Source organism: Triturus cristatus, chromosome 2_2 (genome assembly GCF_964204655.1).
Source record: "Triturus cristatus chromosome 2_2, aTriCri1.1, whole genome shotgun sequence".
Lineage (NCBI taxonomy): Eukaryota > Metazoa > Chordata > Amphibia > Caudata > Salamandridae > Triturus > Triturus cristatus.
The window spans coordinates 866,085,998-866,110,265 of record NC_140582.1 but is presented as its reverse complement, the minus strand read 5'-3'; the positions used below and the strand labels follow the sequence as shown (position 1 = coordinate 866,110,265).

The 24,268-nt window shown below is 41.6% G+C and overlaps 1 protein-coding gene across 1 annotated transcript in view; it reads left to right on the top strand.

Moving 5' to 3' along the window:
* The window catches only part of LOC146862902 (uncharacterized), a 350,846-nt gene extending 339,367 nt beyond the window's left edge, over positions 1-11,479 (top strand). Inside the window, exon 5 of the mRNA XM_085642290.1 lies at positions 10,333-11,479. Within this exon, the coding sequence (XP_085498416.1) occupies positions 10,333-11,212 (880 nt within the window). The 3' untranslated portion in view covers positions 11,213-11,479. The remainder of the gene's footprint in view (positions 1-10,332) is intronic.
* Positions 11,480-24,268: the final 12,789 nt, after the last annotated feature.

Here is a 24,268-nt window from a genome sequence, read left to right as displayed (position 1 = left end):
TTCTTAAATTGTCGCATGACTTCTTTAACATAATCCTCATTATCACCTTTCTCAGCCGGTTTGATGATTATTTTATAATTTTACATCAAATTTCTTAGTGCTGTTCTCTGATGTCTACTTGGATTTACTCTTTTACCTGAATGTCGCCAATTGTGTAATTTTTCCAAATATGCAATTACTAGATCAAGGAACAAGTCAATCGTATTACCCAGAGTAAGTGTTGGACAGAAGTTGGACTTTGGCTTGAGGACACTGTGTTTATGTTTATTAGTATCAATTTCTAGTTCATTTAGGATGTCCATTTCTGTCATATCATCGTCATCCATATCATGCATTAGTTCAAAAAGATTTTTCAGGTCTAGAATTTGATCAATGTTGATATCTACCATTTCTTCACCACATTCTGACTGAGTTGAATGCCCTTAATTTGTTTTGTGGCAAAGAGTTTTTTTAACTTCAGTTTTCTTCTGAATTTGTGTGTCTATTCAGGTCTCCACATAGTTAAAGTGGGTTTCAGGGCAGTATGTTAATCCCTTGTTTATTACAGTTTGTTCATCTTTGGTAAGTGTATACGTGAAATGATTAACTATCAAATTCTTCAACTCTATTTGGTCCATTGTTGTATTTGTTTGCAAAGAGGATATTGTTTTCTTCCCACTGCCTCTTCTGATTTTTCTTTTCCTTTTTATTGACCTCTGCCTCTCCCCTGCCTCATCCTCGTCCTTTTAGAGTTTGCTGATCCATATAGATCATTTTCATTGCTTCTAAAAAAAGTTGTCTTTGTTGTTAAAACTGATGATGGGGTACTTTCTCCTTCACTAAGTTCGACATCTGATTCACTAGTTACTTCTTCTGTTAGTTGTTTTGTCATTGTATTTTCTAAATCATGTTTGGTCTTCAGACTGTCAAACCATTTAGTTAAAGTTGGAATTGATCCTTTGTATTAATCTTTCTCATCCCTTAAAAATTTCCGATGTTTGTGTTCTTGAATCATATCATGTTTATATAATCTCCTTTTTATGTCTTTGCACCATACTGTGTTTTCTTCAGTTTTGTGACTGACTTTGTTCTCAATCGCTTGTATTATTTTATGTATGTCATCCAAATCCATTTCCCTATAATTAATTGATATCAACATCATAATTGTTTTAACTGTTAATGATATTGTCCCCCCCATTTTTGTAACATCTCAGATCTCACATCTGAATGATTTGGTAAGATGAAAATTCTAAGGTCTCAGGGCACACTTCCTAGCGCAATGTATTTCTCCAGGGTAATAATATCCCAATTTTTATTGATTTCCTTTTTATACAGTCTTTCTAATTGCATTTAACATTTGTTTCAGGGTTAATGTTGTACTGTCTTCCTGTCCATTATTAACTTTAGAACCTTTAGATTCTAAGCTGGCTCTGGAAAATATTTAATTTGCTTTCTTATGCCTTTTAGCAATCCTTGATTCCCTTATTAAATCAATGTGTAGCTTCAGTCTATAGAAAAAATACACTTTTTAACATGATCCCCAGAAGCTGTGATAATTTACTGTTGCTGCAGTAATTAATTGATATACTTCCTGCCCCTCTGTAGTTATTTTGAGCCATTCTTTGCTTATTTTGCTTGATAGATATGGGGCGCTTCAACAAACAAAGTTATGTAACAGAAATTAAATGTATTGCAGCACTTACCTCGAGGAGACTACCTCTGATGCTGTCTGTTTGGTGTTCTTGCCCTCAGTATACATTAGCCACCATTCGCATTCACTGGCATGCCATTTCCGACTAGCTCCTTTTTCAGATAAGTTTCCTTGTGTTGTCAGTCTGATTCAGATACTGACACACGTCCTCTCATTGGAACTAAAAGGGCAGCGTTAAATCATTGATGTTGAAATTTTGGCTCTGTTCTTTCATGAGCCTCATTAATTGTAGTTTTGTGACTTGCTATTATGTTCTCCAGTTGAACCGGAGTCCTCGCTCCATAAATTCCTGTTGTGTTCCATATTATGAAAAGGTAATCTTCATGCAATAGCTCAAATATTATCAGGAGCATACTGAATTGGTCTAGATTGTGAAACTATTTGAAGGGCTACTATCCCTAACACTCAGATAATAAAAACACTTGATTACTTACAAACAACAATGGCATATTATAACATTACAGCAATTGAGTAAGGAACATTAATCCAGAGGTTATACAAGGGCGAAATGACAGTGAACAGTCTATATTGTAATTGCTTTGTTTTAAAAATAATACAAATTACGTTTGTTAAAAATAATTATGTTGATTTATACACTACATTTCCCATAATGCTGCATTGTAGACCACATGGGCTAAAACGTATATATGCAATGCAAACAAAGGGCTTACTACAGTGAAAAGACACTGGGCTGGAAACGTGTAGGTGAAGCTATATAGAAGCCAATAAATTCTTGAAATATCTTACTTCCTTGGAGTGGGGTGATTTATTTTCTGGAATTGCAATATATATATAGATATATATATTCAATGAAAAAACTATAGGTTTTAGGGGTGTTATAGTTAGCTGGACATTTCACTCGTCCAAAACCATTAAAATTCCTCCAATATAGTTAGTTGTACTAACTACATCTCGCGCGCCCGCAATCCACTGCTGATGATGTCACATATTACATCATTCATGACATGGTCAGTGACATCACTGATGACATCTCAAATGACATCACTGATGACATCATCCAGTGAATGTGGTTTGGTTCGTTTTTTAAATATGTATTATATATATATAGCAATTTGCATAGAAGAATGAGTGGACATATAAATATAAAAATCTGGATGGAGGATTTAGTAGCAGTGTGATTGACTGTTTGCTTGACTAATTTATAGTGTCTCACAAAATATATTGGATAGTGACTAAACTGTGTGAATATCTGTATCACTTTATCAGTTGTTGTGTAAACTGCTGCACCAGTTGGTTAATAGCTATGTGAAAGTCTATATTAGTTATTGATTACTTAACTGAGTATTTGTATGGGAGAGTGAATGTGTGTCTGGTTCGGTGGGGGGGGTGTGACAGCCCAAAGATGTGTGAATAGTTGATTCATTAGGTATCAGAAGTTAAAACTACATGTTATAACAGTTGTTTGGGTGAGTGAATATCTTTATGGGTGTGGTGATGAGCAAATATATGTCTCAATGGTACATGTCCAACAAACTAGAAAAATAAAAGCCAGTGTATGTGTCAGTTGTTGTATATAAATAAGTATACATAAGGCTCAGTAATTGTATGAGTGACTGTATGGATAACTGTATACTTGTAATAGTGATTTTATAACACACTAAGTATGAGTTACTATTTATATGAATAGATGAAGTGGTGTTTGTATCAGTTTGTAGCTAAGTAAAAGTAAGTATGATCCATTGTTTGCATAAGTGAGTAGGATGACTTCATAAGTGATTAGGTTGTGGGCTGGTGTGTAATGTCGATATAGGTGTATAAGCATATTTGATAGTGTTCTATTGATCATTGACAGCATGTATGTGTGAATCTATAGGTAAGTGATTAGATGTGTGTATAGATCTAGGAATCACTGAGTGTGTGTTTAGAAACTTTTATTTTTGTGTCAATGGTTTCAAATATGGCACTCTGCATTTTACAGTGAGTGATGAAAGGTTAAACTAGTATATGGTGAGGTGTATCTGATTGTCACGTGGATGATGTCATCAGTGATGTCATCAGTGATGTCATATGAGATGTCATCAGTGATGTCACTGACCATGTCATGAATGATGTAATATGTGACATCATCAGCAGTGGATTGCGGGCGCGCGAGATGTAGTTAGTACAACTAACTATATCAGAGGAATTTCAATGGTTTTGTACGAGTGAAATGTCCAGCTAACTATAACACTCCTAAAACCTATGGTTTTTTCAGTGAATTTCTAAGGTTTTTTAAATGCTAATTCCTAACTTTGTAAGGCCTGAAACCTATGGTTTTTTCAGTGAATTTCAAAGGTTTTTCAAATGCTAATTCCTAACTATATCAAGCCTGAAACCTATGGTTTTTTCAGTGAATTTCAAAGGTTTTTTAAATGCTAATTCCTAACTATATCAGTCCTGAAACCTATGGTTTTTTCAGTGAATTTCAAAGGTTTTTTAAATGCTAATTCCTAACTATAACATGTCTCAAACCTATGTTTTATTCAGTAAATTTCAAAGGTTTTGTAAATGACAATTTTTAATGGATTAATTGTTATACAGATTTTTTTGATACTGATTAACTACATTTTTTAAACTATTTATTTTTAGATATTTTATTTTTTAATTACATTATAATTACATTATACATTACAATACAAAATATACTTTCTCAGAATGAATTACTTTAGTTTAAATGATTTGCAAATAGGCATTCGACTTTTAAGTGCAGTAGTTACAGTTGTTGCAATGGGCAACACAATTTCAAACACAATGCAACATTGAGCTCAATGTGAATTTCTAATCAAATGCAATTAGTTACTTTATGGATTACTTTTCTAACCACAGGACTGGATCCTAGATTCAGTCCTTGGACATCTCCTGTAAACAGTGAGTAAAAGCATTTTGGTTAAAGTAGTGATTTTTAAGGAATATTATTGTATTTTAAAAGTTGACACTTTTCACATAGAATCACCAATGTTATCCTATGGCAGAAAATTCACTTAGCAGGTAAGTAGTGTTATCGTTACTTTTTCTTACTCAGTGGTGGATCCTGGATTCAGCACAGGTGCATCTCCTGTAAACAGTTGAAAGAATGTGTTTAAGTCATACAGATGATTTTTTAGGAATATTTTTAGTTTGTGAAAATAGACACTTAGAAACTTTTCTGCTGAAAACCACACAATAGGTTCCTATGGAAGGAAGTACAAGTTACTGGTAAGTACGCTTAGAATTACTTTTCAGGGTCAGTGCTGGGCTAAAAGATGCAGCATTGGGTTCTCTCCTGATAACAGGTGAGTAAATCAGAATTCGTAGTTCGGCTGATTTTAGAGGAATATTTGTATGTTTCAAAAATCGACACTTAGAAACTTTTCTGGTGAAAACCACACAATGGATTCCTATGGAAGGAAATAGAAGTTACTGGTAAGTACGGTTAGAATTACTTTTCAGGATCAGTACTGGGCTCAAAGAAGCTGCACTGAGGTCTCTCCTGATAACAGGTGAGTAAATCGGAATTCCTAGTTCGGCTGATTTTAGAGGAATATATGTAAGTTCCAAAACTCCACACTTAAAAGAATTTCCAAGTGAAAGCAGTCAATGTTAGCCTATGGAAGGAAATTCAAGTAACTGGTAAGTAAGGTTAAAATTACTTCTCAGGATCAGTACTGGGCTCAAAGATGCAGCACTGAGGTCTCTCCTGATAACAGGTGAGTAAATCGGAATTCGTAGTTCGGCTGATTTTAGAGGAATATTTGCACAATGGTGAAGGAAGGGGGCGGGGCCTGTGGTGACATGTGTGCAAACTCGCCCTGTGGCACGTTTTAAGATGGGGAATTAATTCCTCTTCAATCCTGAGGTCCCCTGGGGGCCAACTAGCCCACCAGGTACCTCCAGTATGCGCCAGGGAGCTCTGTGGCGCATAGTAGAGGTACCTGGTGGGCTAGTTGGCCCCTAGGGGACCTCTAGATTGAAGAGGAATGAATTCCCCAACTTAAAACGTGCCACAGGGCATGTTTGCACACATATCACCTCAGATCCCGCCCCCTACCTTCACCACTGTGCAAACGCGCCCCGTGGCACGTTGTAAGTTGGGGTATTAAGTCCCCTTGAATCCTGAGGTCCCCTGGCGGCCAACTGGACCACCAGGTACCTCCAGTAAGCGCCACGGAGCTGCGATGCGGAGAGGTGTAAAAAGGGGCGTGGCCTCATTACACCTCTCTGGAGGTTCCTGGTGGGCTAGTTGGCCCCCAGGGACGCCCAGTATTCAAGGGGAATTAGTTCCCCCTCTGCAAACGCGCCAGGGGTCGCGTTTGCAGAGTGGTGCAAGGAGGGGGCGTGGCCTCCGGCCAGATCTGTTTTTTTTTTTTTTTAGAAGGGGGGCTGTGTAGCCCCCCCTCTTTTTCTAATTTATTGGCCCTGGGGACCCCATATCCCAGGGCCTGCCACCAATTTGTTTCTTTTTTTTAAATCAGGAAGGGGGCCGCGTGGCCCCATCCCGAGGCCATGATTTGCCCCGGGGACCCCATCCCCAGGGGCATGGCCTTTTTTTGTTTAATTTTTATTTTGGAGGGGGACTGCATTGCCCCCCTCCTGTGGCCACTTATGGCCACGGGGACCCCATTCCCCAGGCCGTTTCTTTTTTTTTGCATTTTTTCAGTTTTTTTAGGAGGGGGGGCCGCGTGGCCCCCCTCCTGGGCTACTACTAGCCCCGGGGACCCCATAACTCGAGGCTGGCCCTCTTCGTTGGGGGCCATAGGGGGGGTCCCCAATCCCCCCACGGTCCTAGCCAGCTCCCCGCGTCCTGCGGGAGTCGGCATTGCTTTTCCACATGGGGAGCAGCTAACATGCTGCTCCCCATGAGGAAAAGCAATCTGCTTTGCTTCGTTGAGGTTTCCCCGCTCTCGCTACAATGAAGCAAAGCAGTTTGCAATGACAGGGCGGGAGCCTCGCGGCTCCCGCCCTGTAATTGCATACTACAGTGTCCCGGGTATGGGCACCCTGGGACACTGCAGGAGCCGGCCCTGGGGGGTGGCGGTCCCCAGGGCCTATTCAAGGCTCCAGGAGGGGGGCCGCGCGGCCCCCCTCCCTCATTTTGAAGAAGCCCCGGGGGTGGTGGTCCCCGGGGCTGGGGGGACTGAGAGCCCCCCACCCATTTTAAAGAAGCCCCGGGGGTGGCGGTCCCCGGGGCTGCGGGGGGGCCATGAGCCCCCGCCTATATTATGTTAGAGCCCCGGGGGGTGGCGGTCCCCAGGGCAGTGTGGGGGCGATTGGGATCCCCCCACACTATTTTTTCATTATGCCCCCAGGATTTAGCCCCCCCGGGGGCAAATTAACATATTTAGCTTCGGAGCCCGCACGGAATTTTTTTTTCTACCAGCAGGATGCGCATCCTGCGCGCATCCTCCCGTTTTTTAACGGGGGTCAGGGGCAGGGGGTCAGGGTGTTTCTACCCTGACCCCTTTTCACGTTTTGCGACGTTTTTTGGGGGGTTTCTTGTGCCTAAGATGGCTGCCAACACTTCCTGATTTAGAGTGTTGACAGCCAATTAAAATACAGCTCGTGCACGGCAGGGTGCGCTTAGGCTGCGCTTAGGGTACGGGGACCCTCCGAGGCAACAGATATATATGTACTTTTAAATGTCATTTTCTCAGGAACTACTGAACGGATTTACACCATTTAAGCAAAAGGCACGAGTCTGAACTAAGGACTACCTCTTTGCCAAATTTGGTGTAATTCCATTCAGCAGTTCGGGCTGTAGCTGCGGCTAAAGTTCCTATGGGAAATCGCATGGGGAAAATGCGTTTTGAAACACCCCTTTTTTCTCTGACCCCGCTTAACGAATCACTGTGAAACTTTTAGTAGAGGAGCGGACCGGAGCTGGCCAAAAGTTTTTAAAATTTCGCGAAGATTCATCAATCAGCGCCAAAGTCATTCCAAATAGAATGTTGCGGATATCCTATGGAAAATAGGTCCTAACTATATCTACCTACTGGCGACCGCCAGTCGGTAATATATATATATATATATATCAGTTCAGTTGCATCCCTGGCAGGGCAGCCTCCTCATAGCCCCCGCGCAACAACACAAACACGGACCACCTTCTGTAGTGCAAAGAGTTTTATTTGCTCAACTGCTCGATGTCGTCATAACGTTTCGGCTCTCCCTGAGCCTTGATCACATGACATATATATATATTGAAAATTTCGCCAGGATTCGTCAATCGGCGACAAAGTTATTCAAAATAGAATGTTGCGGATTTCCTATGGAAACACGGTCCTAACTATAACTACCTACTGGCGACCGCCAGTAGGTAATATATATATATTACTATATATATATATATATATATATATATATATATAAACCACCAGTTCCGGTAAAAGATCGGTCTGTCAGCGGGCGGTCCGAGCAAGGAAACCGGAATTCCTAATTAACATGCTCCACACAATCTCGTCGTGACGGGAAAGAAGCTCGGACTCCAAAGTTGTATGCAGTTACGTTTATTCGCACAAGTGCAAAACGACGCGTTTCGCCATTACGGCTTGGTCACGCTCGAATACACCGGAAATCATTATGGTACATATACAAATTCATTAAAAGACGGACTACCACAACTGAAGGAACTTAATTTAACAGTCGCGGCCATCTTGTAACGATGTAATGCGTGAAATACATTAGTCTAGAACCAGTGCAGATATCTACAGTGCAGTAAGTCAATAATACTGTAAGTGCAAAAATGATATCATGTTGGTGCACATTAATAATCATGAACAAATAAAATTCATGTAAATAAATCAGTCATTAAATACAACTTGTGTGTCGCAGGTGAGATTGTCACTTGCCCAAGTGGGCCCTGCCACAGAGTGGAAGCCACCGTGTTAATTCAATAAAATTGCATCACACAATGCCGCCCAAGAGGGCTTACGAACTAACTGGTAAACGTCTGAGGGTCAATAATGCGAATAAATGACATCATGTTGGTGCACGTTAATAGTCATGAACAGATAAAATTCATGTACTTAGATCAGTCATTAAATACAACTAGTGTATTGCAGGTGAAATTGTCACTTGCCCAAGTGGGCCCTGCCACAAAATGGAAACCACCGTGTTTTAGTAAATTCAATAAAGTTGCATTTTACAATACCGCCCAAGTGGGCTTACGAGCTTACTGGTAAACGTCTGAGGGTCAACAACCCATTAGTGGTTCAAAACACAAATGACAGCCTCGATAAACAGATCCCGCTAAATACTTTGTTGAGTATAGAATTCCCTGTAATGAATGCATCATCCTTCAAACAAAATATTCATGTTGAATAAAGTTGTGACACCGTCTGAAATACAAACAGATATAAAATTCATAAAAACCTTGAAATTAACTGACAGGACAATATTCTTACATTATTCTTGTAAATGAATAGCTAATTCCTCGCTCATGTTAAGCCCTTTTGGGGCGAGGCTTTCAAAATCCACAATGTAACGGGATTCTAATTTCCTTAATGACAATTCTCTGTTGCCCCCTCTTATCCCCAAATCCACAGAGTCTATTACCACCATGCGTACCTTTGTTTCATCTTGAAAGTGTTGTTCCGAAAAATGTCTCGCTATGGGATACAATTTGTTGTTATTACGTATAGCTCGTAAGTGTTCTAACACACGTTTCTTGGCTGTATGTTTGGTACTCCCAACATACCATTTTGCGCATGGGCAGATAAGAACATATACACAGTGTGTCGTGTTGCATGTCAGCTGTCTCCTGATGGTAAATTCCCTTCTTGAATTCGGTACCTGCAGCTTGTTGCAGTCCACACTGTTCCTACATGCCTTGCACCTACGGCAACATTTGAAACCCACTTTATCTGAATTGCTGTCACTCGCCATATCTGTGATGTAATTATGGCTTAATACATCTCCCAGAGACCGTCCCTTTCTAAACGTGATCTGGGGATTACTACCAAGATCTTTCTTGAGGTGTTCGTCAGTGAGTAGCACATGCCAGTGTTTGCGGAATATATTCCGTACCTCAGTTGCTTGTCCTGAGAAGGTGGTAATGAATCGTACTTTTTCTTCCTTGATTTCTTTGGGTTTAGGGTAAATGAGTTCAAAACTCGCACCCAAAAGAGATATATTTACACCACAATACTTTTTGTCAGTCTATATTTTTATATTGCTATTTTGACTTACAATCCTGTGAGGATCTGAATAGAGTGAAAATAATTTGAATATTGTAGTTTTAACTCAGCAGCCTATTATTTATATTTCGGAACATTATCAGAATGCTAGTGATTGAACATTTGTTTTGTTACTGAGAATATCAGTAGTTTCCCTGACTCCCTGCATTTGAACTTGAGTTTAGCATACCTATCATGAACAGTGGTGTTTACACAAAATGATGGGGAATGTGCAGAATGCAATGAGGGGCCCTTAAGTAGCCCATATCTTACAGACAATCATTGGTCTTGGGCTCAATGGGGCCCCCCTGACGGGTTGGAAGACCCTTACAGGGTTGGCGGGGGTGTTCACAGAAACTGAGTCCGCGTTACTCCCCTAACCATGAAGTGATTATGACTTAGCATGACTGCTTTAAAGTGATTTTGACTAAGAAAGTAATTTACGTATACAGCATGCATCTGCGTAGCTAATATTTTCTGTGCTCTTTTTTTCAGTTATGCTTTTGAAGTGGAAGGCCCACCAATTGGAAACACCAACGAAGGAAGCGATCAAAAACATGGCGAACAAAGCAACCACATTCAGGACACAAAACAACAACCACTAGTTCATCAACCTCAATCGCATTCTGAAAGCTTAAAAAATGTTGACATTACCAAGGGACACTATGGCTTTCCTGATGCCAAGAGAAATGCAGACGATGAAGGAACAGACAAATGGGATTCTAAGGGAAATGGTGTGCTCTGTACTTCATCTTCATATATGCATGGCAATGTCGAAAATGGCCTAATCAAAGAATTCAGTGAAGAAGGCCATAAAGTCATTCTTGGCCTTGGAAGGGAGTTTCACGTCACCAGTGGCATCTCTCAAGAAAGCCTTTTAGGCAAAGAAGCTGACCTGGACACCTACACAAATCGGACACTTGTTTCAGACGAGCCCGAAAGCCTTCAAGATGAAATCTGCCAGTCAATCGAAGGCAATAGTTCTCTGACAGAAAGTGCCATTCTGGACATACGAAATGACACCGTTACACAGCGGAACACTCATTACCTAAATGACTGCTATGAGACAGACAGTGTTAAAAGTGGAAACATGGCTCTCTCAATTGGACACAATAATTCAGGAGGTAATAGCTTGGAATCTATAGAATCCATAGATACCAAAGTAAATGTTAGTGCCTTAGACCAATCTTTTCATCCTGCCAACTGGTTGGTAGGTATCAACATTGAAGGACCAACTGAGAGGCATACAAGAAGGGAAGCCGCAGAGGAGGAGGACATTGACCCAGATGTGGCGGAAGCTCTCGCGGCACTGGCAGCGGCCACAGCTGGGGAGGACGAGGAGGAAGAAGACTTTTATGGGGGAACCGGGTATTGAACTGACAACCAAAAAAGAGACTTCCTGAAGCAAGTCTATGAATGAATTCATTGTTATCAATATACTTCTTGGCCAAAGAGAGATCAGATTAAAATGTAGTGCAATCAGTACTGACTGATAGAGTGTACCTACGCTATGTAATTTTGAAAATGTGTAATCTTAAAAGCGATTCATGCAAAGAATCAGGATGCAAGCGCTGTGTAATCAAAAAACATAAAACACGCTGGACGCGGAATTTCTATTAAATTAAAAGATACCTGAAATGTGTTGCATTCTACGAATTTTTTATAATCTATCTTTTTTGATTTTGGTAATAATGGAGACCGCATAAAAGTTATGATCTGTGTGTTCAGTTCTTTGTCCAAAAGACCACAATGTTTAATCCAAAGATTGAACAGTGAAGCAAGCTATGATGGAAATTTTATGCCCCTGTTGACGTGCGGTGTACAGTAACACACTATCTTGATGAATGCCACAAATGCAACGTTAACATGCTGTGTACATTCCACCCTGCGTTGCTCACCTTCAGGCGGGATTTGGGCTTCTCATTGCCTTATGTTTTACCACAAACACTGGAAAGAGATGTACGCCTGACAGTTCTGGGCATTTCTCGGTAGGGCAGCTGTGAACCAAGGCTGCCAAACAGAACATGAGTCGTGCAAAGCTAAGGATGTTTATTTAAGCGCGCTTTCTCTTTTAAGAGGTGTGTGTATGTGACTGCCAGAAGGAAATGCACCATATCGTAGTCAGGTTAAGAGGATTTTATGGTATTTATATACGTGGAATGTCTACGGATGTACAGTCCAGAAGGGATATATGTTTCATAGAAAGATTTTAAATATTAGCGAGTGATATAAAAACTGGACACAAGTTTAATTAGGAATTTACTTTCCCATTGTTCTCATTTAGATGACGCCTACATGTGCCTTTCAGTCACTTCGCAGGGCCAGAATAAAATGTTTAGATACTGGGGGGTACATTTACGAACTTGTCACGCAGTGCATTGCAGCACAGCATGTCCAGTGGCGTAAAGAAATTTGAGGAGGCCCCCCCTGCAAAGTCCATCGAGGATCCCCCCGTCATGCTCTGGACCAAGTCAGGAGCTCTCAGGCCTGTCCGTGCACAGTGCCGGGTGGAGCTAGGGTCCCACCCGCACTGCAACGGCTATTGTTACGCCACTGAGGAAGCCATCTTGCTGCGCTGCACTCTGTGACAGGGAAATGGCAGGAACGCACCATATTTCAGTCAATATGCCAAATTCCTGTCTTTTCCCCTGCGCTGGCACCCTTTAGGGAGCCTAGCGCCAACACAGGCACCCTTGCAACATGGTGTAAGGGTGCCTCCACTGCATGCCGGATTGCTTTTGTGCTGAAAGATGCCGGATATGAGGGAGGTGTTGATGGCGTTGATGGTGTTGATGGCGCGACCCAGTTCGGGTGCGATGGCGGCAGCGGCTCTGTGCAATATGTGCAGTGGGCAGGGGCCCGTTGGTCCTCCAGAGTGGGTTTTCTTCATGGGAGTGGTGATGAGTTTGATAATCTCAAGACATGATGGTAGGCTTGTCGGCGATGATGGGTAGGGTGGTAGTGCCAGGGGCTGGTTCGGTCTAGGGCAGGGCAATTAGTCAGGTGGAAGAAATGTACAAAAATGCCCATGCTGCTACAGGAGATTCCAGTTCATGAAAAGAAGGAGGTGAAACAAGTATAAAAGAAAGGGTTATGGGTCTAGTCATTTTAAAATGTTTTTATATTTTATGCAACTGACAACTATTTACAAAGCCAATAGTTCTGGCTTGTAGGTGTAACGCTACTTGTTGTGTTATATATCAGGATGCTATGAAAAAAGCAGCAAATTACCAGTAGGGCGGCACACTATGCTAAGCTCAGATTTTTAGCTTAGGTGTTTTAAGTCATGCACTTAATTAAAACGAACACCCCGTTTGGAGAGACCCCCCAGTTTTTTCATCCCACTTAAAGCCCTGGAAACAACACCATGTCACAGTGGCATGGTGCATCATGCATGACTCATGACTTCCACTTTTTCAGATTTCTTATGTACAGGGGCATAGTGAGCCCTTCACCGCCCCACCCCTTGCTTTAGCAGGGGTGAAGTCCTTGAAGGGCCTCTTCGGTCTGCAACTCTGCAGACAAAGGCTCAGCTCATAATTAATGTGAAAAAGTGAGTAAGTGAAGGGATGGGTGGATGGCTGGATGGATTAGTGAAAGGGTGAATGGATGAATGAAAGGGTGAATGGATGGATAATGAGAGAAAGGATGGATGGATGAGTGAGTGTACGGATGGATGAGATCAGGTAAATACATGGATGTATGGGTGAATGGGTAGATGGACGGTTAAAAGGATGGATAGAGGGATGAGTGAAAGGATGGATGGATGAGTAAAAGGGTGGATGACAGGCGCGTGAATGGGTGGATGGATGAGTGAACTGATGGGAGGATTGATGAATTGATAAGTGAAAGGCTGAATGGATGAATGGATGAGTGAAAGGGTGGATGTAAGGCTGGATGAGTGAGTGGAAGGGAGGGTAGATGGACAAAAGGGTGGATAGATGAGTGAAGGCGTAAAAGGGTGGATGAATGAGGGAAAGGATGGATGGATGAGTGCAAGAGTGAAAGGGTGGATGGATGAGAGAAAGGATGGATGGATGAGTGCAAGAGTGAAAGGGTGGATGGATGAGAGAAAGGATGGATATATGAGTGAAAGGATGGATGAGTGATAGGGTCAATGGATGGAGTCATGAGTGGATGAGTAGATGGATGGGTGGATGGAAGGATGGATGGCTAAGTGATAGGGTGATGGGAGAGAAAGGAAGGATTGATGGATGGATGACGGAAAGGGTGAATTGGTGGAAGGATTAGTGACTGGGTGGATGAATGAGTAAGTGAAAGGATGGCTGAATGGGTGAAAGGTTAAGTGGCTGGATTGATGAGTGAATGGATGAATGAGTAGAAGAGTGGACGGATGAGTATACGGATGGATAGGGTGAAAGGATGAATGGAGGGATGGATGAGTGAAAAGGTGGATGGAGGGATAGATGACTGGAATGATGGATGGATGGAAGGATAGATGATGGATAGGTTTGCAAATGGTTGAATATTGATATGGATGGGCACACCTATGGAAGAACAGAATGAATGGTGAAAGACTGAATGATGGATAAAAGAATGATTACACCTTGTAACCTCCATTATCTCAAGTAACATTTCCTGTGCACAATTGTCTCAACCTAATATAAACTTATTTTCACTTGTACTTAAGTGGTTGTCTATTTACTTACACTACTTATACTATTGCGCAACCTCTTCTGATGTGTCTGTAAAACGTACCTTTTGTCCTGAATTTTGATCTCCTAGCCTGAATTCTTGTCCTGAATTTTGACCCTTTGTCCTGAATTTTTACACTCACTGTCCTGAATTTGCACCCATGCCAGTTGGTCACCCTACCTGCAGTAGTTTGGCTTCGCCGTAGCCATGTCTTAACCACGCCTCAGGCCTGAAATTAAAGCATGGCCTTTGGCATAACTGGCTGACGTCGCATCAACGTGTGCTCAACGAGACGGTTGTGAGTTGTTCTTGTACCCTATCTATAAATACAAATATAACATTCCTTTTTAAAATGAGTGGTTGATTGTCTAATTGTTTGATGTCAGTGGTATTTGTTATCAGTGTTTTTGGAGGGCGCATCGTGTTCTTATTATTGAATGTTACTGTTATTGCAGTGGAAGGTGAAGGCATTATAACTGTTTAGGGTACAATTTTTACATTGTTGAATGGAATTGGTTGTGTTGTGTAAGGAAGAAATCATCTTAGTGCGTCTTCCTTTGGTATTAAACAAAGCTATATTGGACGATAGATCGAAATTTGGTATGTCGCTTGATGAATGCTGCCATCTGGTGGTCGAATTGCAGAAGTATTTGTCTTTCGGGAATTAAGGAAGTTTAATGTAATAGTGGGTGCCTTGTTTCTCTGTTTTACTGACAAGAGACAGCTTTGTTTGAGGTAAACTATAGTGGTTAGGGTGAATACTTTTCTGTCAACATCCGTGAGAGTTTGCTGTTTCTTGGACAGCTTACTGTACAGGGGTTGGTACATATGTAGTTTTTTTTAATTTACCAAAAGGAGATGGTTAATATTTGTCTTCAGTTTGAGAATACAGATTCCTTATTTATTTATTGTCATCATTATATAGCATAATATGATTTTGACTAGCACGCGTAAGGAAATGTTTTTATAAGGATGAGATTGGAGGGTGGCGTACTTGGTTGTTGGTGAAGATTTCTGGTACCTGGGAGGCGGTTGTTTGTGCAGCAGTTACTGCATGCAGTTTCAGTGAAGTAGATCTGCATGGGTAGCTGCGTTTAAGGTTGACGGCTGTTGGGCTGATGATGTTGGGGGCAGAGACGGTGTGGTCGATAAGAGATTCGTAAGTTCTTTTCTTTTTTTATTTCAATTAGTCCATAAATAAAATAAGTTTACAGAAATTCTCATCAAAACGTATGGTCTGAAAGAAGCATCAAATATTGCAATAAAACTGTTCCATATAGGAATAATACCCTAGTTTAAAGATCAGGTCAGAGTTCCAAGTTCCTCAAACCAAAAAGAGTTTGAGTTTTAAGCAGTGAGATCAGAGGAGCATAAAGCTCCAAAGTCAAATTAAAGCAGCAGAACTTCCCATAAAGAGTTGTTCATGAAACTCAGCCAAATCTCATTAAATCTAAGTAAATCAGCATGCAGTTGCAGTAGCAATCCGTCACATATCAAAATGGCGAAGTAAATAAAAAGTGTAAAGGCCACAACCATCAAGAGAAAAAGGAAAAAGCATTGCATCTACCTAGTAACACGCACTAAAATAAAAGTCAGGAAATTCCTTTCGAAAATATTGTAGCAGGGTTCTTCATTCATGGACCAATAAGATCTTGCATGATCTAGGTCGCTTAGAATACTTCACCGATCCAAGAACTACTTAGATGACAAGTAGAAAGGAGCTAAAAAAAGAGGATCTTTTGTTATTGGACACTATCAGAATGTCGTCAGAGGCTATAAAACCAACTGTCCAGCATAATCAGTTGATTTTAAATACTTTTAATATTCAACCTTATTTAACTTTTGTACCCGGTGTTTATGACAGGTTTTTATTGACCAGATTTAGGTTGAGGGTCTTTCATAGACTTGTTAGTTTTCCGAAAATTAATGATTGGGCTCAAGACCTCCAAATGTGTCCTTGTGATAATTATTCAGCACAGTCTACTATACCTGTTGTTTTTTTTCGTAGGTTTTATGCTGATTTGAGGAAAGTCAGTATTTTATCAGTGTTAAAAGCTTTGGGGCTTCGACAATGCCAATCTGCTCTCATTGTATTACAACTTGTGGATAATGAGCACAGGGATTTTAGGATTGTAAGTTTTTTTTAAATGAGTACTGAGTCAAAGGAATTGTATGTTTACCTAATTCATTGTGTTTTTTTGAAACCGGTATTGGTATAATTCTATTATGTTTTACATTTTTATAATGAATTGTGGATAATATTCTTTGTTGTTTAGTATCCCATCTTATGTAATGATTTATGTGTTACTTTTTTGTGCTTTTATGATTGTTTGATATAGCAATCGCATAAAGCTTTCTTTGACCTTGGCCTTGACACCTCTCATTGCGGGAATGCCTCAATATATGTGCTGGGGATTTGTTGCTCTTGCTTCTGTAACTTAAGGTTGGTGTCTTTGTGTCTTTGATCAATAGGTGAAGTGGGGAAGTTGAAGCACGCAAATATTTCCGCTCTGGTTCTAGGTTGACATGAGATATTTTTTAGGTATGTTGTGGTTTTTCTTTCCTGTCTTGCAGCTTTTGGAGCCCGATAGATAAGTTATCATATAGTGCTTTAGTATGAGTTAAATTTGAAGTTATATGTTAAGGTGGGTGTGTCTTCTGATGTTTAGCTGGAGAACGAGATTTTTCTTTTACCTGTGTTTGTTTTCTCTCTTTTAAAATCATTTCCTGAACAGTCAGTTGTCTGTTTTACGAGGATTGCATGATTCACTTTTTTATGAGCCCGGTTTATGGCGTTAAGGATGGTAGGTGAGTAGTGCTGGGATGTTTTTTACACGGAATGTGGTAGATAATTGGAATAGGTAGATAGCTTCAGTTGTGCTGTACGAATGTCGTAGGTAGTCATGTTACGTATATTATTATACTTCATTTAGTGGTTCTTTCTATTTGCTTGTGGGTTGAGTTCATGTTGGAGGTGTGCTTTCTTGTGGTAGTGGTGGCTCTAGTATATGGAAGACTGTTAGGTTTTACTTCTGTTGCTTGTTATGCTCTGTTATGGAATTCTGATGTGATGTGTTCTTTAGTTCTGATTTTTCTTTTCTAAGGCTTCCTTATTTCCAGTGCAAAGGGCTGAGTGAATCCTTATGAGGAGCAAACTTGGCTGTGACTCAGGTTCATTTATCTGAGGGGAAGTTGAGGTATTTCATACACCTTTCAGTGGGGCGCATGAGGTTACCCGCTACATGCGTGATTCTTGACATTGGATATTAAAAGCTTCCAGCTCATTGGGAGATTGGTTTAGCTAAAAGCTTGTGTTTTCCATGGCTTCTCTACTTTTTATGACAATCTGAGGGTTCATTGCTGTTTTGTGAAGAGTGTACTGAGCTGTTCTGGTTACATAACAATGCCAATCATCAGCCCTGCCAAGTACCACACATCAGGCGTTAGACTAACGCATTTCAGTACAGTGGTCCGCATCTTTGCACTGAAATGCTAAGTCACGCATAATAGGCATAGCGCCTGCCTCACTGTGAATCCGCAGTAGCGCTGTCAATGCTGAATAAACTGAAGGAGTGGCAGCACACAGTGGTGTGAGCCCTGCTTCTGGCAGGCTAGGGGGCTGGGTAGTAGCTGCTAACTCACTGGCTGCTACAGTGTATTATTAAAAGGATAAAATTCCCTCTGCGGCGCTTAATTCATTCTGATGTGTTGAGGCTGTGCCCAATTGGTGTGCGACGCAGGATGTCACGTTTTTGGGAGGCCTGCTGGGCTGCGTGTGCAATAAATTATGGCAATGCACTGTAAATTAAAATCAATGATCATACAACTGCCAGGCCCAACCCCACAGGCCCGGCGGCCACTAGAGCCCACACTGTGCAGCTTGGCTGTTCCTGCTGCTGAGTGTGAGTGAGTAAGTCTGAGCCTGGGCGGCTTACGCATGTTTGCCGAGGGAGTGACAGACCAGGGCTAGTAAGGAGACGGGCAGCTGACCCGTAAATCCGAATTGCCGTGACTCGCAAGTAAGTGTCAGTGAGACAGTGCACCAGATTGTTTAAAAGTTGATCTACATTTGTTTTTAACTTAAGCTTCCTGTCAGTTGGAGTGGTTCTGCCCTGGTCACTGAGGCTGTCGGCGGGTGGCTGTGACTTTTAAGTGTGTTCCTCAGCTGCCTGTCAGGCTGTCTTGCCCAAATTCAAAGCCCGGGTACATGCTGTCTGCCACCTCTAACTTGCATCATGGACGATCTGGAGCTCACACTGAGCGTGTCTCTGCTCTTTACCCACAATGCACACTGGCTCCCGCTCAAGGCTATCTATAACGTTTTGCATTTTATTTCTACTAGTGGGATGTATCATTTAAAAATGCAAATATTGGTATTGCAGTGCACGCAACAAAATTCGTTTTATTAATTTATATGTTAACTTACCTGTAAACCTCCGTAATCCATAGTTCACTACCCCCCACCCTGCCCCTCCCCCTCCCCACGTCACCACCCTGCAGTTACTCCTACTACCGACCGCGGCTGGTTTTAAGATCTTCTTACAGTTTCTCATTGCTCAAATGGGGGTAATTTCTGATATTTATATGTTTCTCCTTTTTCATTGCTTGATTTTGCCAGTGAGAAAGTGTCACTCATAGTCACTGAGTAATTACAATGAAATTATGAAAATGTCACACAACGCAATCTGAAACCTTGGCAGCTATGAATCATGCATCAGGATATTTGTTCCGATTTGGCTGAAGAGTTTTGTTAGGGGTGCTCTTGCCTGAATACTAAGACGCCATCCTTACACCGTGCTGGACTCGTGACATTAAGAGTTTGTGACTCACAACACAATATGAGTGATAAACTGGTGCTGAACAACACAAACTGAGATAGCCTGGTTCTATATCCAGGTTTTAGAGATGAAATAACTCCACTAATGTGATTATAATAGAACTTGACTATTATAAGTTAGTACAGGTGAGTTCTGACATTACAATGCCAGCAGCCAAGGTGAAAGCACGGTCAGGTCACAGAGCATAATTGGATCAGCTGTTTAAATCAATTGAAAACTGAATGTTACTTTTCTTTCTTCTGCTTCATTTGTATACCTTACAATGAAAAGCAGAGAGAATATGTTTTTTTTGGGCACTCCTTAGAGAAAACCTAGAATATTTCTGCATGTTTCTACACATTCTGAGCTACAGCAGCTTCTAGTTTTTTAAACTGACTTGCAATGATCTGTTTCTATTATCTGTGTGCAACAAATGTCTAACAGGTTTTTAATGTGCTTAATTTTGCACTAGAGGTTTAATTTGTATTCTTCATGTTTGCAAGCATGCTCACTCTTTCATATGAAAGAGCTATGCACCAAGGATTTATGTGGTTTGAGAGAAATGTGATGGTGTGATTATGTATTACATGGGATATCGTATCCCTTGGCATACACTATAAGGATATTGCAAGACACCTCAGAGTTTCAAAACCTTATACAGAAACTCAGCCTTTGGCTTTGTTCCTCTATATCGTTATGGAACTCCTCAGTTACTTACAATACCCTTATAATGACCGGCAGGGGTTACTTCTCCCCTTACATAATCTCCTGTATTGATGTTTTATAATCATCTGTGATAAAGTTCAGAAAATGTGGATAGAAGATATAAGAATTTTGTTAGGAACAAAAAGAGAGGTGAATCTGAGCCAATGAAGGTTCTGTACCTAGGCTCCGAAGTAGTCAATACTTTAAGGTAGGTACTTTTTCTATAGAAAAGGAAAAAAGAAATACCCAAGTTAAGGACAAGACAACAATAGGGAACCCTAAGGACTATTTCATGTTGTCCTCACACACCCTTAGGGATGTCATGCTTCATCATCGGGCGTTTGCTCCTTGTGCTTCTTCAGGACCAGACTTACAGGTGGTGAACCTACCCCACACCTATACTGTGTGATGTAATGTAAGGCACCCCTATATGAGGAAATTACTTACTTATTTACTATTATTGTCCTCTGTGTTGTAGTTAGTAGCTATGCGCTAACCTCTGCTCTCACCTATGAGGCGGAGCAGTTCGATCCAAAGGGTAAGATCCCTTGCATATATTTCTCTATGATATTAGCCTCATGGTGTATGTGTTTGTGTCACAGTGACTCACTGTTGGACACTTACACGGATTGGATTACATGTGATCTGTACTCTGATTGTTTGCACGTTTTGCATAATTTGTGTCTTTTTCCAATGTCCTAGCATTTGGCAACTATTGAGTGCAAGCTGCACGTACATGTCTATTGATTGAGTCCTTCTGGATAGTAGGGAGTGCCTACATCAGCTACAGATAGATGTACACTCATATTTATTTCTCTATGTGTCTTTTTCTTCACAGGTTGGACGACCTTTTACATTATGTAGGTAATTCCCTCATTGATGCCTTACATTACATCCCACGGTATAGGTGTGAGGTAGGTTCACAACCTGTTATTCTGGTCCTGAATAAGCGCTGTGGATCCACTGAAGACCGACGGGTTTGAAACCCATTCATCCATTACAACACACTTATATTATACCAGCTACTTGGGTACATTATATCCTTTGAGTAGCCACAATCCTTTTTGGTTTTTAATCCTTGCAGGGGAATCTGAGCATTAAATTGACCATTCAATATCCCTTTGATAGTTTTAAATCTCACTACTTTCTCACACATCATCACCCCACACTTTTGGGACACCCTCATACTCTCACCTTTCATCTGATGGAATAACAACAACAAAAGATCTCCGTCAAAGCAACCCTTCAGGGGACCCGTGGGGCATTACAACACCGGCCCAACAAGGAGAAAATGCCTGATGATGAAGCATGACATCCCTAGGAGTGTGTGAGGGTAGCATGCAATAGTACTTAGGGTTCCCTCTCGTTATTTCATACTTAACCTGGTTATTTCCTTTTTCATTTTGTATAGGAACAGTACCTCCCTTAAAGTACAAGAATATTGTTACCATTTGTTTTTGTTTGATCTGTTTATTGTCATTTTTGATTTCTATAACATACTGGTATAGTACAACAGTGATTTTTGCAGTGTACAATATTCACTTATCAAAGATAAAAAAACAAATATTAGCAATTTTGTTTTTAAACACAGTCCGATAGCTAGCACACTAGAAAGGGAAATGAAAAAGGTTAAGAAGGGAATGATCAGTTTCACTGGTCTTACCACGTTGCAACAAATCTACAATGTCCTCAGTGCTTTTCGCATCTTGCCACTGTGTCATTACACATCCTCAAGCGTAATTCGTAGATCAATATTTGTGTCTAAACAACAACTTAAACTAGGGTTACAACAATACTCAAAAGCACCCCCTCTATATGTACACATTATAGAATAAGAATATTATGCACTGTATGTCTCCCTGGTCAGGACCTTATCCCGTTCCAATGAATCGTCATGAATTTCTCAGTAACCATCCCAGCCAAGCATCAAATGCTGCCCATCCCTAACTTTGTACAGCCCCTGGTCCTCCTGGTTGTGAGGATGATAGTTCTAATTCGAGATGTAGCTTGAGCTGCAGTGTTGTGAGGAGTGTACCCCAACTATCCGAAAGTGGGTACTTTCGCAAACCCAGTGTATCTTCCCTCCTGAGGGACACTCCCTCGGCCGATGCCCAGTTTAGCATACAGCGGGCCCAGGTTATAAACACGGGAGGCTCCCCTGACTTCCAACGTCTTGTAATGAGTCTTTTAGCCACTACAAAGCCCAAATCTATAAACCTACTCGTGGCCCTGTGTGCTTTGCCCCAAGGAAAGAGCTCCGTAAACAGGATTACCAAGAGTGTTGAAGCTGCCTATCTGTTCAGTCTGCCAGGTGCTCTATCACCTTATCGCAGAATTGCTGGATCTTATGACAGGCCCAGAGCATGTGTATAATGTCTGCATTAAAGAGAGCACAACGGGGACAGTGTGAGTCTGATCTATGGAAATATCGGTTAATTTTTTCCGGGGTGAGATAAGCACGGTGTATTATATAAAACTGTATCAGATGAAACCTTGCATTCTGTGGTACTCGTGTAGGGCTCTCTAATACCATTTTCCATTCTACCTCTGTAAACGAGCAGGCCATATCCTGCTCCCATTTCTCACGCAGTGGGGTCAGACCCATCGCTGTGTGCTGTCGAAGGGCATCTACAAACCATCAAATCAGGTGGCTACCCTTCCCCATCACATGAATATATTCAACTACCAATTTGCTGTGTAAGTATCTAACCCAGGAAGCATGAAGCAGAAATTGTCCCTGGTATGTGCCCTCTTCTTGCACAAATGAATTGAAAGGTATCAGCCTGTCGTCATTGTATAAATCACCTGGTGTATGTATGCCCACCGCGTGCCAATCCTTCATCAACAGGGGTAGTGTACCCTGTACCCTTTGGCATCTCCAGCAGGGGGAGCGCCGGTGCATACGGTGTCACATGCCTAGTAAGGAACAGTGCCCTGCGGTAGCATCTGTAAACTACTTGTGGCAAGAGTGGAAGTGATTTATTGTACCTGTTGCAGGGATGAAAAATAGATAGAATATTGGATACCGCCATAGGGGCCCCACCTCCCCCTGTGTCTGCCTTCTACCCACCGGGCCACCCACTGTAGTTCGGACGCTATGTAATAGTGTTCCAGGTTCGGCACTGCTAACCCTCCCTGCCCCGTCGGGAGATCCAACTTTGTAAGCACTACTCTGCAACAAGAGGTATTCCATATGAGTCATGCGTTCAATCGGCTTAAAGAAGGAGGGTGTTAAATATATCGGCGATTTGCAAAATAATATAGCAGGCGAGGAAGCGCCACCATTTTAACCAGGGATACCCTACCGGCTACAGAGATTGCAAGCGATTTCCAGAAAGTCACCTGTGCCAACAAAGATGTGAGAGCTCTAGTGAGATTGTCGTCCAGGAGATCTTGGTCATTATGATATATACGAATACCCAAATAGCGAAACACTGAGGGCTGCAACATGACACAATTGGCACCGATAGCGAAACTCAGATCAGGCATAGTAGATTTGAATGGAAACAGACAGGACTTGTCCCAGTTAACCCACAAGCCAGAGAGATGAGCAAATAGATCAAGTAAGTTGGGAATCTCGTCCAGGTCCTTTATATATAGCAGAAGATCTTCCGCATACAGAGATATTGCATGAGTCAAGTCCCCATACGGATGCCCCAATGTTCTGCAGATGCCCACATAGCTAAGGCCAGCAGTTCCACGGCCATGGCAAATAGAAGAGGGGAGAAGGGGCAGCTCTGTCCGGTACCCCTGCATACCAGTATGGGACGTGATAATAACTGGCCTGTTCTCACTCTGACCACTGGCCCCCGATACAACAGTTTTATCAGTGAAACAAAGTATGGCCCCAGGCCATATCAAGGCAACACATTAAAGATGTATGGCCATTCCACTGTGTCAAACGCTTTTTCCAGATCCAGCACCATACAGCCAGATCTGGTCCAAGTAAGAGGAGCATATCTTATGATGCCAAACAATCGCCATAGATTTACGGAGGTGGACCGATCAGGGATAAACCCATTCTGGTCCTCATGGATCAACTGAGGAAGCACTTCCGCCAACCTCCCGGCTAAAATATTAGCCAGTACTTTATAATCTACGTTCAACAGAGCCAGTGGACGATATGAGCCTAGACTAGTGGGATCTCTGTCAGGCTTCAAAACGGTGATCAAGGTGGCTTCACACGTTGTGTTTGGTAACATAGACCCCTGTAGTGCTTCCTCAAACACCCGCAGGAGGTTGGGGGCTAATAA